This window comes from Mustelus asterias, chromosome 20 (assembly GCF_964213995.1).
Source record: "Mustelus asterias chromosome 20, sMusAst1.hap1.1, whole genome shotgun sequence".
Lineage (NCBI taxonomy): Eukaryota > Metazoa > Chordata > Chondrichthyes > Carcharhiniformes > Triakidae > Mustelus > Mustelus asterias.
In genome coordinates, this window is record NC_135820.1 from 55,830,376 (window position 1) to 55,845,671 (window position 15,296).

General features: G+C 42.3%; 1 protein-coding gene across 1 annotated transcript; it reads left to right on the plus strand.

Moving 5' to 3' along the window:
* The first annotated feature begins 470 nt into the window (after positions 1-470).
* LOC144508312 (hairy/enhancer-of-split related with YRPW motif protein 1-like) lies at positions 471-10,399 on the plus strand. The gene is made up of 5 exons (XM_078236138.1): positions 471-600; positions 734-800; positions 901-984; positions 4,272-4,353; positions 9,657-10,399. The coding sequence occupies exons 1-5, from the start codon at positions 542-544 to the stop codon at positions 10,205-10,207; spliced, it is 843 nt and encodes a 280-aa protein (XP_078092264.1). The 5' UTR covers positions 471-541; the 3' UTR covers positions 10,208-10,399.
* Positions 10,400-15,296: the final 4,897 nt, after the last annotated feature.

The window sequence follows — 15,296 nt, forward strand, 5'->3', positions numbered from 1 at the left end:
TCTCCTTGGTTTGATGTTTCACACATTGCTGATCTCTCTGCATATACAATAATATATACATTTACAATATACAGTAGTGTCCACCCGATCTTCAAAAGGCCTACTCTATGGAAGGAGATACCAGAGCTCATCAAGTTATTAAATATCTCGACTGGGCTCTGTTCCCCTCAATGATAAAGTCAGTGTGTGTCTGATCACAAAGGATCCAAGAGGGATTCTGTGTTAAAGTGGCTGATCGCAGCCAGAGTGCAGGCACAGTTTGAGTTTGAGAGAGGGGGCAGTTCTACAACCCACTGCGCTGATTCCGTGCAGACTGTGGATCCCCAGACCCCTTCAGCGGAGGGGAAACTCAGCTCGGCCAACCAGCCCTGAGTGGAACAAAACCAGGGCCCGGGCGAGCTGTCAATCAAAGCGGTCTCAGGGGGGTTTGAGAGCTGCCGTCGAGCTGACAAGCTGATACCGTGGGAAAGCTGCCCGGGGTTCGAACCAATACGTCTCTCAGAGTAGAAGGGCTTTGTACAGGGAGGCGAACTGCGAAAGCATGAAGAGATCTTTGGAATTCAGCTCCTCCGACAGTGAACTGGACATTGAGGAACATAGGTGAATTAAATCTTCATTCCCTGAATTGTAATCTAGATTACTAAAATGCCATCATAGCTAGTGACAGAGTTGGATTAAACTGGCTGCTTTACTGAACAATCGGCCTGACGATATTTAATCTTATTTTAAATAGGAGTATGAAAGAATCTGTGTCACCATCGACTTGCTCCCAGAGCCAGGCAAGAAAGAAAAGACGAGGAGTACGTTTACCTCTTTCCTGCAAATCGTGCTTTACGCTCTCTGGCCACATTCTCCAGAGCATTTGGAAAATTGACTGAAGTTGACCTTTTCTAATTGCAGATCGTTGAGAAGCGTCGCAGAGATCGGATTAATAACAGTTTGTCGGAACTTCGCCGACTGGTTCCCAGTGCCTGCGAGAAACAAGTAGGAGGACTCAAACTTACTAACAGGACTTTGCAGGAAACACTGGTAGCTTAATACACTGATAGTTTAATACAGGGTAAACTGCTAGTTTAATACACTGAGTTAAATACAGGATACACTGATAGTTTAATACACTGACAGTTTAATACAGGATACACTGATAGTTTAATACACTAGTAGTTTAATAGACTGATAGTTTAATATACTGATAGTTTAACACAGGATACACTGTTAGTTTAATACACTGATAGTTTCATACACTGATAGTTTCATACAGGATACACAGCTAGTTGTATACACTGCTAGTTTAATACACTGAGTTAAATACAGGATACGCTGATAGTTAAATACACTGATAGTTTAATACACTAATAGTTCAATACAGGATGCACTGCTAGTTTAATACACTGATAGTTTAATATATTGATAGTTTAATACACTGCTAGTTTAATACAGGATACACTGATAGTTTAATACACTGATAGTTTCATACACTGATAGTTTCATACAGGATACACAGCTAGTTTAGGAGTCGTAGCGTTATGTTGCAACTGTACACAACTCTGGTGCGGCCGCACTTGGAGTACTGTGTGCAGTTCTGGTCCCCACATTACAGGAAGGATGTGGAGGCTTTGGAGAGGGTGCAGAGGAGGTTTACCAGGATGTTGCCTGGTATGGAGGGGAGATCCTATGAGGAGAGGCTGAGGGATTTGGGATTGTTTTCGCTGGAAAGGCGGCGGCTAAGAGGGGATCTTATTGAAACATATAAGATGATTAGAGGTTTAGATAGGGTGGATAGTGATAGCCTTTTTCCTCTGATGGAGAAATCCAGCACGAGGGGGCATGGCTTTAAATTGAGGGGGGGTAGTTATAGAACCGATGTCAGGGGTAGGTTCTTTACCCAGAGGGTGGTGAGGGATTGGAATGCCCTGCCAGCATCAGTAGTAAATGCGCCTAGTTTGGGGGCGTTTAAGAGATCCGTAGATAGGTTCATGGACGAAAAGAAATTGGTTTAGGTTGGAGGGTCACAGTTTTTTTTTTTAACTGGTCGGTGCAACATCGTGGGCCGAAGGGCCTGTTCTGCGCTGTAATGTTCTATGTTCTATGTTCTAGTTGTATACACTGCTAGTTTAATACACTGAGTTAAATACAGGATACGCTGATAGTTAAATACACTGATAGTTTAATACACTAATAGTTCAATACAGGATGCACTGCTAGTTTAATACACTGATAGTTTAATATATTGATAGTTTAATACACTGCCAGTTTAATACAGGATACACTGATAGTTTAATAGATTAGTAGTTTAATACACTGATAGTTTAATACAGATAGTTTAATACAGGAATGCACTGATAGTTTAATACACTGATAGTTTAATATACCGCTAGTTTAATACACTGATAGTTTAATACTGATAGTTTAATACAGGAATGCACTGATAGTTTAATACACTGATAGTTTAATATACTGATAGTTTAATACAGGATACACTGATTGTTTAATACACTGATAGTTTAGTACACTGATAGTTTAATACACTGACAGTTTAATATACTGATAGTTTAATACAAGATACACTGCTAGTTTAATGCACTGATAGTTTAGTACACTGATAGTTTAGTACACTGAGAGTTTAATACAGGATACACTGAGAGTTTAACACACGAGTAGTTTAATACACTGATAATTTAATACACTGATTAAACTATCAGTATATTAAACTATCAGTGTATTAAACTAGCAGTGTATCCTGTGTTAAACTGTCAGTGTATTAAACTATCAATGCATTAAACTCAGTTGAGGGATGGATCCCTCATGAGGCCCCTCCCCCTCCAATCGGAGGACTCTACTCTCTGACATTCCCTGCAGTTCCTGAGCTCCTTTCTCAACATTCACCAACGATAGAGCTGTCTCAATGGCCGGCCTTCTTTAGATCCAAATTGGGTTCTGTCAGTAATTATTTTTGGACTGTCACCTCGTTAATTCCAGTGACCAGTCTATCTCACAGCATGTCATTCAGGAGTGGCCCAAATTCACAGTGCTCTGCCAATTTTTGCACCCTGGTCAGAAATTCGGTGACAGATTCCCTAGGGATTTGCCCTTCTGTGTTAAAACGGTATCTCTGGAGTATTATGGAAAGTTGCAGATCATAATAGCTTTTAACCAAGTCCACAAATTCATTAAAGGTTTTGGAGTCAGGGGCAGGTTGGGACCCCGCATGCTATCAACAGGATCAGGTTCTGCTCCTCATTTCCCTCAATACTGTTGGTCCCAAAAAAAGTAACGCATGCGCTCCGCATATTGGGCCCAGTCTTCTATACTTGCATCGTGGGCTCCAAGTTCCCAAAAAGAGGCATGTTTCTTACCGGAGGATTACTTGTCTCAATAGTAAAAGGTGGTCCAGTGGGATGAAAAAACTTGATTGACTTGTCATCACCAATGTAATAATCTTTCCGAGGCCAGTCTTCCATCATCAGTCACCCTTTTATTTACACTGATACTTGAATGCCTTTCAACAGCTACAGAGTACAGTACAGGTCAGTCCTGAGTCTATCCCGAGTGGAGCCACTTGGTTAACAACACCCGCCCCCCCCCCCCCCCCCCCCTCCCCCCCCTCCACCCTCGGGCTTTTCCTTCTCCATTGGCAAGCCTCCACTCGCCTAATAGGGCAGCTCATATTCAGCAAGGCCGACGGGGAGATCTATTGATGATGCCCTGTGGCCATCAAACAGATACAATGATAGTTTAATATCCTGATAGCTTCATGCAATATACACTGATAGTTTAACACCCAGTGCAGATTTTGCTCCTGCTTTTTGGGGGAAGAAAAGCAGGACAAATTTTAAATTATGCGAGGAAAAATTGAAGAAAAATAAATCCGATTGCACAGTGGTAATGTGTGTGCATCGGTTCCTCTAACAGCCAAAAAATGTTGGGGCAGCATGGTGGCACAGTGGTTAGCACTGCTGCCTCATTGCACTAGGGATCCGGGTTCAATCCCAGCCTCAGGTCACTGTGTGGAGGTTGCACATTCTCCTCGAGTCTGTGTGGGTTTCCTCCGGGTGCTCCGGTTTCCTCCCACAGTCCAATGATGTGCGGGTTAGGTTGATTGGCTATACTAAATTGCCTCTTAGTGTCAGGAGGATTGGCAGCGTAAATAAGTGGGGTTACGGGTATAGGGCTTGGGTGGGATTGTGGTCAGTGCAGACTCGATGTGCTGAATGGCCTCCTTCTGCACAGTATGGATTCTACTGATTCAATGATGTTTACTTGCCTTACAGGGGTCAGCAAAACTGGAAAAAGCTGAAATACTGCAGATGACAGTTGATCATTTAAAAGTGTTACATACAAGTGGTAGAAAAGGTGAGTGTAAAGTTGAGGAGTTTTATTTTAGCAATTAAGTCACTATTAATCTCATTCTTAAAAACCTTGGGAAAGTTACACCTTGTTGAATGAGATGTAACTGAATTTTCAACTGGATACCAAGTTGGTAGTCACAGCTAAACATTTCTGCTGGCCTCAGAATACTAATTTTATATTTGGGGAATGTCTATATTTTCCATTATGGTTAAATGCAGTTTTAAAGTAGCTTTTAAGAAATGCATTTGATATCTCAGCATCTATTTTAATCCCATGTGCATTATTAAAATTGTATTTCAATGCGAAACATTCAGTGCATTTCATTTCCTGCTTGGAGCCTGTCAGAATATTTCAGCGTGATTACCTGCTGCCCCTGCTTGATGGCGACACTATTGCTTGATGTTAGGAGATCACAGATCGTAGAATTGCCTCATTCTGCACTCTTGGGGCGGCACGGTGGCACAGTGGTTAGCTGCCTCATAGTACCAGGGACCTGGGTTCGATTCCAGGCTTGGGTCACTGTCTGCATGGAGTTTGCACATTCTCCCCGCGTCTGCGTGGGTTTCCTCCGGGTGCGCCGGTTTCCTCCCACAGTCCAAAGGTGTGCAGGTTAGGTGGATTGGTCGTGCTAAATTATCCCTTACTGTCAGGGGGACTAGTTGGGGTAAATGCATGGGATTATGAGGATAGGGCCTGGGTGGGATTGTGGTTGGTGCAGACTTGATGGCCGAGTGGCCTCATTCTGCACTGTAGGATTCTGTGATTCTATGAGACGGCACGGTAGCACAGTGGTTAGCACTGCTGCTTCACAGCTCCAGGGTTGATTGGCCAGGTTAAAAATTGCCCCTTAGAGTCCTGAGATGCGTAGGTTAGAGGGATTAGCGGGTAAATATGTGGGGGTAGGGCCTGGGTGGGATTGTGGTCGGTGCAGACTCGATGGGCCGAATGGCCTCCTTCTGCACTGTAGGGTTTCTATGATTCTATGATTCTATGAGATCCCCTTGACTTGACTCAAGATTCAAACTGAAAGGGGAAATCCATACCACTGAGGTTGTTATATATTTTTGGGCACCTTTTTTTGAGATCATTTCTGAGCCCTATTGCTTTGCTGCTGACTCCAAAATCCAGACCCTTGCCCTGCTAAATTATACCCTTGAGGTATGGCCTAAGCTGACCTTTGGGCCACACTGGTGTGACACCTACTGGAGAAAGCAAATCTCACACACTTGAGTTTCACACTCAAGGAACATAACTCCTTTGCAGTATTAAACCTTGAAAAATCTGGGCATTCTTTCAAATTGACCTGGAGTCAAATGACATGAGTGTGGGTATTCCTTTCCACAATTTTGAAACCATTGACCAGAAACTGAACTGGTCCAGCCACATAAATAACGTGGCTACATGAGCAGGTCAGGAGGCACAAGTCAGGAGTGTGATGGAATGCTCCCTCACTTTCCTGGATGAGTACAGCTTCATCAACACTCAAGAAGCTGTACGCCATCCAGGACAAAGCAGCCCACTTGATTGACACTTTTTCAAGCACCTTAAACTAATGTCCTAGCACCGACCCCCACTAGTCATTGTCTGCCATTCGGAAAATAATCAGTTTATTCCTACTCTTTGTTTCCTCCCTGCCAACCAGTTTTCTGTCCATCTCAGTTTGCTACTCCCATTCCCATGCGCTTTAATGTTACACACTAATCTCTTATGTGGGACTTTGTCGAAAGCCTTCTGAAAGTCCAAATAAGCCACATCCCCTCATCAAGTCTACTAGCTACATCCTCGAAGAATTCCAGATTTGTTGAGCATGATTTCCCTTTCATAAATCCATGCTGACTCTGTCTGATTCTACCACTGTTTACTAAGTGCTCTGCTATAAAATCTTTCAAAATGAACTCTAGAATGAAGAGCTTTGTAATATTTTGGCATGGTAAGATTATTTTCAATGCTAATTTTATTAGCATAGCAGAATTTGGGGACAGGGTGGCATGGAAACTCCTGTGATTCATATGAACAATTTTTATATATTGTTAAAGTACCATGGAATTCATTGCTCTTCCATGAACTCATTATAAACATGCCTTTCAACTTGTTAAACATTATGCAACATGCGGCCAGAATGCAAGCGCCCCATTTTAACTATGGAAGAGTACACCAAACCTTTGAACAAAGAACAAGTACAGCAAAGGAACAGGCCTTTCAGCCCTCTAAGCCTGCGTCAATTATGATGCCTGCCTAAACTAAAACTGTATGCACTTATGGAATTCCACATCCTTCCATTCCCTTCCTATTCATGTATTTGTCTAGATTCCCCTTACATGCCACCCTCGTACCTGCTCCCACCACCTCTCCAGGCAGTGCTTTCCAAGTAAAAAACTTGCCTCTCACATCTTCTCTAAATTTGTCCCCAAGCATCTTTAAACCTACATCCTCTCGAACTTGACTTTTCTACCCTAGGAAAGAGCATCTGATTATCCACTCTGTCCATCAACTCATAATCTTGTAAACCTCGATCAGGTCATCTCTCAACCTCCGTCGTTTCAGTGAGAACAAACTGAATCTATCCAACCTTTCCTCATAGCTAATACCCTCCAGTCCAGGCAACATCCTGGTAAACTTCTTCTGTACCCTCTCCAAAGCATCCACATCCTTCTGGTAGTGTGGTAACCAGAATTGTACACAATATTCTAAATGAGGCCTAACTAAGGTTCTATACAGCTGCAGCATGACCTGCCAATTTTTATACTCAATGCCCTGCCCAATGAAGGCAAGCATGCCATGTGCCTTCTTGACTAACTTATCCACCTGCGTTGCCACTTTCAGTGATTGATGGACATGAATGCCCAGATCTCTCTGTCTGTCCATAAGACATAGGAGCAGAATTAGGCCACTTGGCTCATCGAGTCTGCTCTGCCATTCAATTATGGCTGATACTTTTCTCATCCCCATTCTCCTGCCTTTTCCCCATAACCCCTGATCTCCTTATTAATCAAGAACCTATCTATCTCTGTCTTAAAGACACTCAATAGCCTGGCCTCCACAGCCTTCTGTGGCAAAGAGTTCCACAGATTCACCACTCTCTGGCTGAAGAAATTCCTCCTCATTTCTGTTTTAAAGGATCGTCACTTTAGCCTGAGGTTGTGCCCTCTGGTTCTAGTTTTTCCTATTAGTGGAAACATCCTCTCCACTCTATCCAGGCCTCGCAGTATCCTGTCAATACTCCTAAGGGTTCTACCATTTACTGTATGCATTGGACCTTCCAAAATGCATTACCTCATATTTGTCCAGATTAAACTCCATCTGCCATTTCTCCGTCCAAGTCTCCAACTGTTTTTTTGGTTTGAATAATAATAATTGAATAATACCCAGAGTGAGAGGGGATAGTTATGAACAAAGACTTTAAAACTGAATTGTTACTCATGCAAACAGGAAAGTTAAAGAGAACCTAATAGATCTTTTCAGAATTATGAAAGGTGAATCATGGAGGATTATTTCCATTGATTGGCAAATCAGTCACAAAAAACTTTAGGGTTATCATTAGAAAATTAAAGATAAAGTTGGAAGAAATGGTTTCAAACAGTGTGGTACCATAGCATGGAATGCTTTAACGGAAGTGGTAAATGAAGTAGAAACTAATGTTTTTTTAGAGTGAAAATGGGTAAGTGCTTAAAGAGGAAAAAATAGAAAAGTATATGGGGGAAGGGCAGGGAGATGGGATTGGATCAGATAGCATCAGTTGAAGAGTTAACATTGACAAAGGCACAATGGACTGAATAGTCTCCTTGTGTGCGGCGATTTCTATGGGATATACATAATGTTCATGATGAGCAGTAGCCAAATTCATTATTGGATTTAACAAGCATGAAATAAGCCTTCATATTTTGCCGATGCTAACTGTCAAGCAATGGTAGCAAAATTTAACAAAACGTATTTTTAGAAATGTATCTATATGTGCGCGTGAGATTTTAAGATATATATTGGTTTTCAATGGGCAAATACAATGTATTGTCACTAGTCAACTTTCTTATTAGACAGAAAACAATCTATCAGTATCCAACAAAAGAACAATTATATGGGATCTAGTTGTCATGGCAATTCCCCATTCTCTGTACTCAACCTCAGCCGTGACTGCTTCTCAATTACATTTTCTTCATTCATGGATCTCACGCTGTCTCGGCCTTACGCATATCACTCCTGCTCTGTTATGTGGTTAACCCTCCCCCGAGTCCCAGCACTATGTCCCTCCCACTCCTGGTTTGTACGTCAGAGATTATTTCTCCCTGGTTTGGCCTTCCCTCGCCACTACCCTGTGCTCCACAGTGTTCTTTCACCTCCTCCAGTTCAGTTTTGAATCTTGGGACCCTACCCGCCTTAGGCCATGCTCGTTTTTCACTCCAGCATCAGACTCTAATCCTTCCTGTTCCATGATTTTGTCTCGATCTCTTGTTCATTATTGTTCATTGGGGTGGCACGGTGGCAGAGTGGTTAGCACTGCTGCCTCACAGCGCCAGGGACCCGGGTTCGATTCTCGACTTGGGTCGCTGTCTATGCAGAGTCTACATGTTGTCTGCATGGCTTTCCTCCAGGTGCTCCGGTTTCCTCCCACCGTCCGAAAGACGTGCTGGTTAGGTGCATTGACCATGCTAAATTGTACCGAAACAGGCGTTGGAGTATGGCGACAAGAGGATTTTCACTAACTTCATTGCAGTGTTAATGCAAGCCCACTTGTGATAAATAAACTTTAACAATACATTGAAAAATCACACAAGCTGTGATTATTGCTCAATGGTTTATGGTAGTTTATGGTAGGTCAGTTGTTTTGTCTTTTTCCTTTGACTGCTGGGAAAATATAATCCAAATCTGGGTGTGGTTCTGGTTACCCCAGATATGGAATTCCACATATGCCCTGCCTCCCTCGAGTACTTCATTTATCATTTATAAGTGAACCTTGACAGTGAGTGTCTGCAGGCTATTTAGTCACGACTGATCATTACACCCAAGCCTAGGCTTCTCCTCAATCGATACCCACAAAAGCCATTTGGGGTGATTGGATGGCTTTGTAATTTGAGGTCCTGAGGATAATTATAGTTTAGCTGCTCTTCAGAACGCCTGGCATTGATCTGTATTATTCTCTAAATAAATCTGTGAATCAGTGGTGGGGTACAGTATAGCAATATGTCGCAGACAGTTGTGGTTTTAAAACATCCTGCCTTTTAGTTCATTACAAAGTTAGAGTATCGTCACACTGTAATCGATTTTATTGCAGCAATTACACCGTTTCTAATGTTGCTGTTTTGAATTCATAGGCTATTTTGAGACTCCGGCGTTTGCCACAGATTATCGGATTCTGGGTTTTCGGGAATGCTTATCTGAAGTTGCCAGATATCTCAGTGTGACTGAGGGATTAGATCATTCCGATCCTTTGAAGGCTCGCCTGGTGTCACATTTAAACACGTGTGCATCACAGAGAGAAGTCGTGACCGTCGAGAGTGGCCATCAGCTCCTGGGTGCAGGGTACCCTCGCCAGCTCGCGCTGACCTCTCTGTCCCATTTCAGCGTAGAAGCTCCTGTGCGCAGCTTTCCTCCTGCAGAACAGAGTCATCACAAGGAGTCAGTGCTCAGCGGTGTCCACCTCGAACAGTTCAATAAATTGTCCCCCCTAGGTTGCATGGTCCCCACTCTGACAAATGCCGCACACCTACCATCATCAATCTTTCCAGTTGTTCCTCTGTCAGCCGTACACATCCCATTCTCCATTGATCCGCTTCCTCTCCTGCCAGCGGCTGTAGCCCGACCTCCAGTACCAGCTGTAAAAAGTGAAAAACACTTCTGGGCTACCGAAGTGGGGGCATTTTAATTTGAATGTGCGTTTATAGTTCTGGAAGTTCAAGTGACAAAATTTCCCATATATCGCACTAAAGTTTGCAATATGCACACAAATCCATGCACACTTGATGATATGGTAACTGTGGCTCTGCTGAGGTCAAACTTCATTATTATAAACTCAGTGCAAAGGAAAGCAGTTCTTATGTGGGATCATTCTCATCAATCTTTGGCTTACTTTAAGGACTTGTAATAATGCCTCAGCTGACTGCAGGGAAACATTAATTATGACAAAAATTTGCAGTAATGAGTTTCAAACGTATGTAATTTACTATAAATGATTGGAAAAGCCTTTTTTTTATTGCATGAAGCGATGACTTATGAAGTATCAGAGATTGATGAAAGTTACAGTTAAGAGTATTCACTAGTTCTGTGTGTAATTTCACTGTGCATTTTAATACTAACCGCTCCGAAGCACCAAGTTCCCAGGTTTGGTTCCTGTCTGTGCTGAGTTATAGTAGGCCTTCTGTTCCCTCAGCCGGCGAAGATAAAAGCCAGCAGTTTTCAAACTCTGAAGAATTGCCATGGGGTAATGTATCGGAGGGTTGCAGGTTCCTATGGAGTGACCTTGTTGTGAAATATTGCTTTCAAGAAGGAAAAAAAAAGTACAGCAAAAATTATAAGCAGATGTTAAACTAATTGCCTAGATTGGCATAATTACTGAGAGCTGAATATACCTACCATCTGACACACTTACAGGGGAGTTTCACTATCCTCATTGCAAACTGCAACATCTTGTTGAGTGTCCGTCATTCAGGCTTTGGGACAAGAGTGCCCTCTAGTGTTCCACATCCTTCCTGCAAGTTTGTACTTGTTCCTAATTGGAAATTTAAGCTCAGCCATTTATCTGGAATTTATGTTCTGAGAGCTTGCTACACAAAGTCATTCCTTCTTGGTCAAGGTTAACCTCCTATGGTTTAATGATTGATGATTAACCCACTGTCGGCACAGTAAGAAGTCTCACAAGACCAGGTTAAAGTCCAATAGGTTTATTTGGAATCACGAGCTTTTGGAGCGCTGCTCCTTCATCAGGTGTGCCCATTGATTCAAGTTAATTATCACTATATCTAGTAATTAATGTTAAACCCTTCCCCCTCAGTGTTTTTAACAACCAAGGTTAATCGCCACCATAGTCAATACTCGATATGGGTATAGCTAAATAATTAACACATCTCTCCATTATATCACAGGAAGGACTAATTTTTTTGTGAAACGACAGAATGGGATTGTACTAGATTTCATAGCACACATACTAGTGTGCAGGAGCCAAATAATACTTTCAATTTTAATCCCTCATGCACAACTGTGCGCTGAAAGAATGTTTATCTTAAAGTAGAGGTGATATCCATAGAATCCCTACAGTGCGGAAGGAGGCCATTCGGCCCATCGAGTCTGCACCGACAACAATCCCACCCAGGCCCTATTCCCATAACCCCACATATTTACCCTGCTAATTCCCCTTTCATTAAGGGTCAATCTAGCATGGCCAATCCACCATCTTTGGACTGTGGGAGGAAACCGGAGCACCCGGCGGAAAACCACACAGACGCGGGGAGAACGTGCAGATTCCGCACAGTGACTCGAGGCTGGTATTGAACCCGGGTCCCTGGTGCTGTGAGGCAGCAGTACTAACCACTGTGCCTCTGTGCCGCCCTATCTTTAATACCTAAAAATTGCATTGTTTAAAGTGACTGAGAAACAGCCCATGGGTACAAATAATTGGGCCAAAAATTAAATCTATCCTCTTTATTCAAATCAACATGTAAAATATTAATGCTAATAGAATGGAATCCAATCCTATTTCAGGGACCTAGTCTCAGGAACTAGCATTCCCAGGAATAATACAACCACGAGGGTACATAGCTTTAAAGTGAGGGGTGAGAGATATAGGACAGATGTCAGAGGTTGGTTCTTCACTCAGAGAGTAGTAAGAGCGTGGAATACCCTGCCTGCAGCAGTAGTGGACTCGCCAACATTAAGGGCATTTAAATGGTCATTGGATAAACATATGGATGATATTGGAATAGTGTAGGTTAGATGGGCTTTAGATTGGTTTCCCTGGTCAGCGCAACATTGAGGGCCGAAGGGCCTGTACTACGCTGTAGTGTTCTATGTTCTATGTTCTATATGTAAAGTAAAGCTTCCATCAAATGAGATGTTCTAAGTCGCAACCTCAGAAAGCACTTTTATTTTCCATCTCCCACATAAGCCACCTTTGTGACCTCTCTGAATGAGATTACCAATCTAGGATAGTTTTGAGTTTCATGCCCATGCTCACTAGAAACGGAAGTAAAAACAGAAAAGGCTCAAAAAGCTCAGCAGGTCTGGCATCACACCGGTGGGAGGGGCCGTAAACGTCCGGCCAACGTGTCAAGTTGATAACTTTTCATCAGAACTTCAAAAGTTCTGCTGAAAGGTCATCAACCTTTAAAGTTAACTCAATTGCTTTCTCCACAAGCGTTGCCTGTCCTGCTGAGATTTCCAGCATTTTCTGATGTTAGTTTGAGAATGCTCAAATTCATTCCCCATTGGACTTTTACAGCCAGCAGACAGACGAGACCTTCACCCTAATTATCAAAGCTGGATATGAACCAGATCATGGAAGTGAAAGCCCAGTATCTCACCCGTTGACTAGCTCTGCTAAGTTTAAAAACATTTTGTTAACTCCTTGAACTTGAGGGGAAACAAAGTTCTTTGTTGTTAATGGGGCATGGGTGTGCTAATTGTTTTCTCAGTTGCGATCAAAAACTAATTCAGTGGCACAAAATAGTACTTTATACTCAAAAACAAAGTGATAGTTTCACCTGATGCATGTCAGGGTGGCAGAGTGGTTAGCACTGCTGCCTCATAGCGCCAGAGACCCAGGTTCAATTCCAGCCACGGGTGGCTGTCTGTGTGGAGTTTGCGCATTCTCCCTGTGTCTGCATGGGTTTCCTCTGGGTGCTCCGGTTTCCTCCCACACTCCAAAGATGTGCGGGTTAGGTGGATTTGCCACGCTAAATTACCCCTTAATGTCAGGGGGATTAGCTGGGTAAATACATGGGGTTATGGGGATAGGGCCTGGGTGGGATTGTTGTCGGTGCAGGCTTAATGGGCTGAATGGCCTCCTTCTGCACTGGAGGGATTCTACGAGAATAGCCTGATGATCTATGAATCAATGTTAAGTAATTGAGTGAAAGTCCTGCTTTCTGATAAACACAAATATTCATGTCTTGGGATATTTTTTTATAAATGTGTGTTCCTGATACATTGCTGGAAACAGCCTCAAGTGGTTATTTTTGGATGTTTTGATAAAGCATTTTCTTCTAAATAAAAATACTCTTGACAGAATGTCATATTGTGTCTTATTTAATGAAATTAATGTTTTTCATCATTATAAGATTTTGATTTTTTGCTTTGAAAGTAATCCTCATTGTGCATATTAATTCATATAATCTCGTCCGAACATGTTCAAGAAGATTTGTTTATATCCACGTAAATATCATTGCCGGAATTATCGTAGTCATAATGATGAGGTTGTTAACACTCACCGTTGTCACTGTGCAAAAATGATAGCAACTTCTGGCATCCATATGTGTGCAATTAAATATAGAATCCAGAAGTAGCTGTCAGTGATGCCCTGCTGTCTGGGGGCGGGGGTAAAAATCTCTGATTTATTGTGATTTTAAACTAGTCTCACTGTAAGAATCAATGAAAATGTTAAGCTTTGTTCAATTTGGAATAACTGAGATTTTAATTGTATACTAATTCATAATTACTGCTGAACAACCTCTTTAGCTCTGAAAAATCTAATGTCACATATTTGCAGTCTCATTCTGTCAGGACATTTAAATTTGCAGATTTTAAAAACTTGAAACATTTGCGTTTTGATATTCAACTTTCTTTCCTAAAGCCAAAAATTATGTTCCAATCTTTATATCATGATCAATTTAATGATTTTTCTGTATGTTATTTATTTTCCCTACTTTTTAACTTCCTGCTTTGCCATCTATGAGAGTTCTTCAATCTGATTGGCTGATTAGGCTGCCTGCTGGATGCCACAGACCCCTGGTGAAAAGTGCTAAATTCAAACTGACATCGGAATAGAGGAAGTCTGTTCGCTAGAGAAATCATAGAAACCCTACAGTACAGAAAGAGGCCATTCGGCCCATCGAGTCTGCACCGACCACAATCCCACCCAGGCCCTACCCCCATATCTACCCACTAACCCCTCAACCTACGCATCTCAGGACACTAAGGGCAATTTTTAGCATGGCCAATCAACCTAACCCGCACATCTTTGGACTGTGGGAGGAAACTGGAGCACCCGGAGGAAACCCACACAGACATGAGGAGAATGTGCAAACTCCACACAGACAGTGACCCAAGCCAGGAATCGAACCCAGGTCCCTGGAGCTGTGAAGCAGCAGTGCTAACCACTGTGCTACCGTGCCGCCATGCTAAAATTTTGCCAGCAGCTTTCTTCAAGGTCAACCGTAGGCTCCATTCCTTCATCGCTGACATCAGAATCAGGGCCATCGATTGATCTGACGTAATTTATCCAACTTAAATGTAACTCATTTGCTGTCATACCAGGTGTAAAGCTTGGCTTGTTTACTGGATGATAAGAAGATTAGATGTAGATAAATGGAAATTCATTTTAAAATATTCTGCTGCTTCAGCATACTGATCTACTTTCTGGAACCATACATCATGTCATGAAGTTGGCTTGTTAACCAGCATTCTATATACATAGTATGATTCAACTTACTGTTCAGATGTTGAAGGAATAAAATCCCAATTGCCCACTCTCAACATGATGTATGTCAGGGAATTATATACATGCCTCCCAAGATTTTCCATCGTTTAGTTTTAACTTGTGATTTGCAATGTGACTTCCTATGTGTTTTTGATGAGTGAGGCACCACATTGGGAGAATACCATCAAAATTGTTCCAGGTAAGAAAGGATATGGAGGTTGTTTTCACCTTCATTGTTGGATTGGTGGTGCACACCACTTGCCTATGACAGAACCCACCCAATTTCAATGGAAATGAAAATCAGATGGGATCCATAGCAGGTGAG

Excerpts from the sequence above, each read along its gene's own strand:
- LOC144508312 (XM_078236138.1), top strand. The coding sequence starts at position 542 with ATGAAGAGATCTTTGGAATTCAGCTCCTCCGACAGTGAACTGGACATT. Across the intron at positions 601-733 it reads CTGGACATTGAGGAACATAG|GAGTATGAAAGAATCTGTGT; the intron begins GTGAATTAAATC and ends TATTTTAAATAG. Across the intron at positions 801-900 it reads CAAGAAAGAAAAGACGAGGA|ATCGTTGAGAAGCGTCGCAG; the intron begins GTACGTTTACCT and ends TTCTAATTGCAG.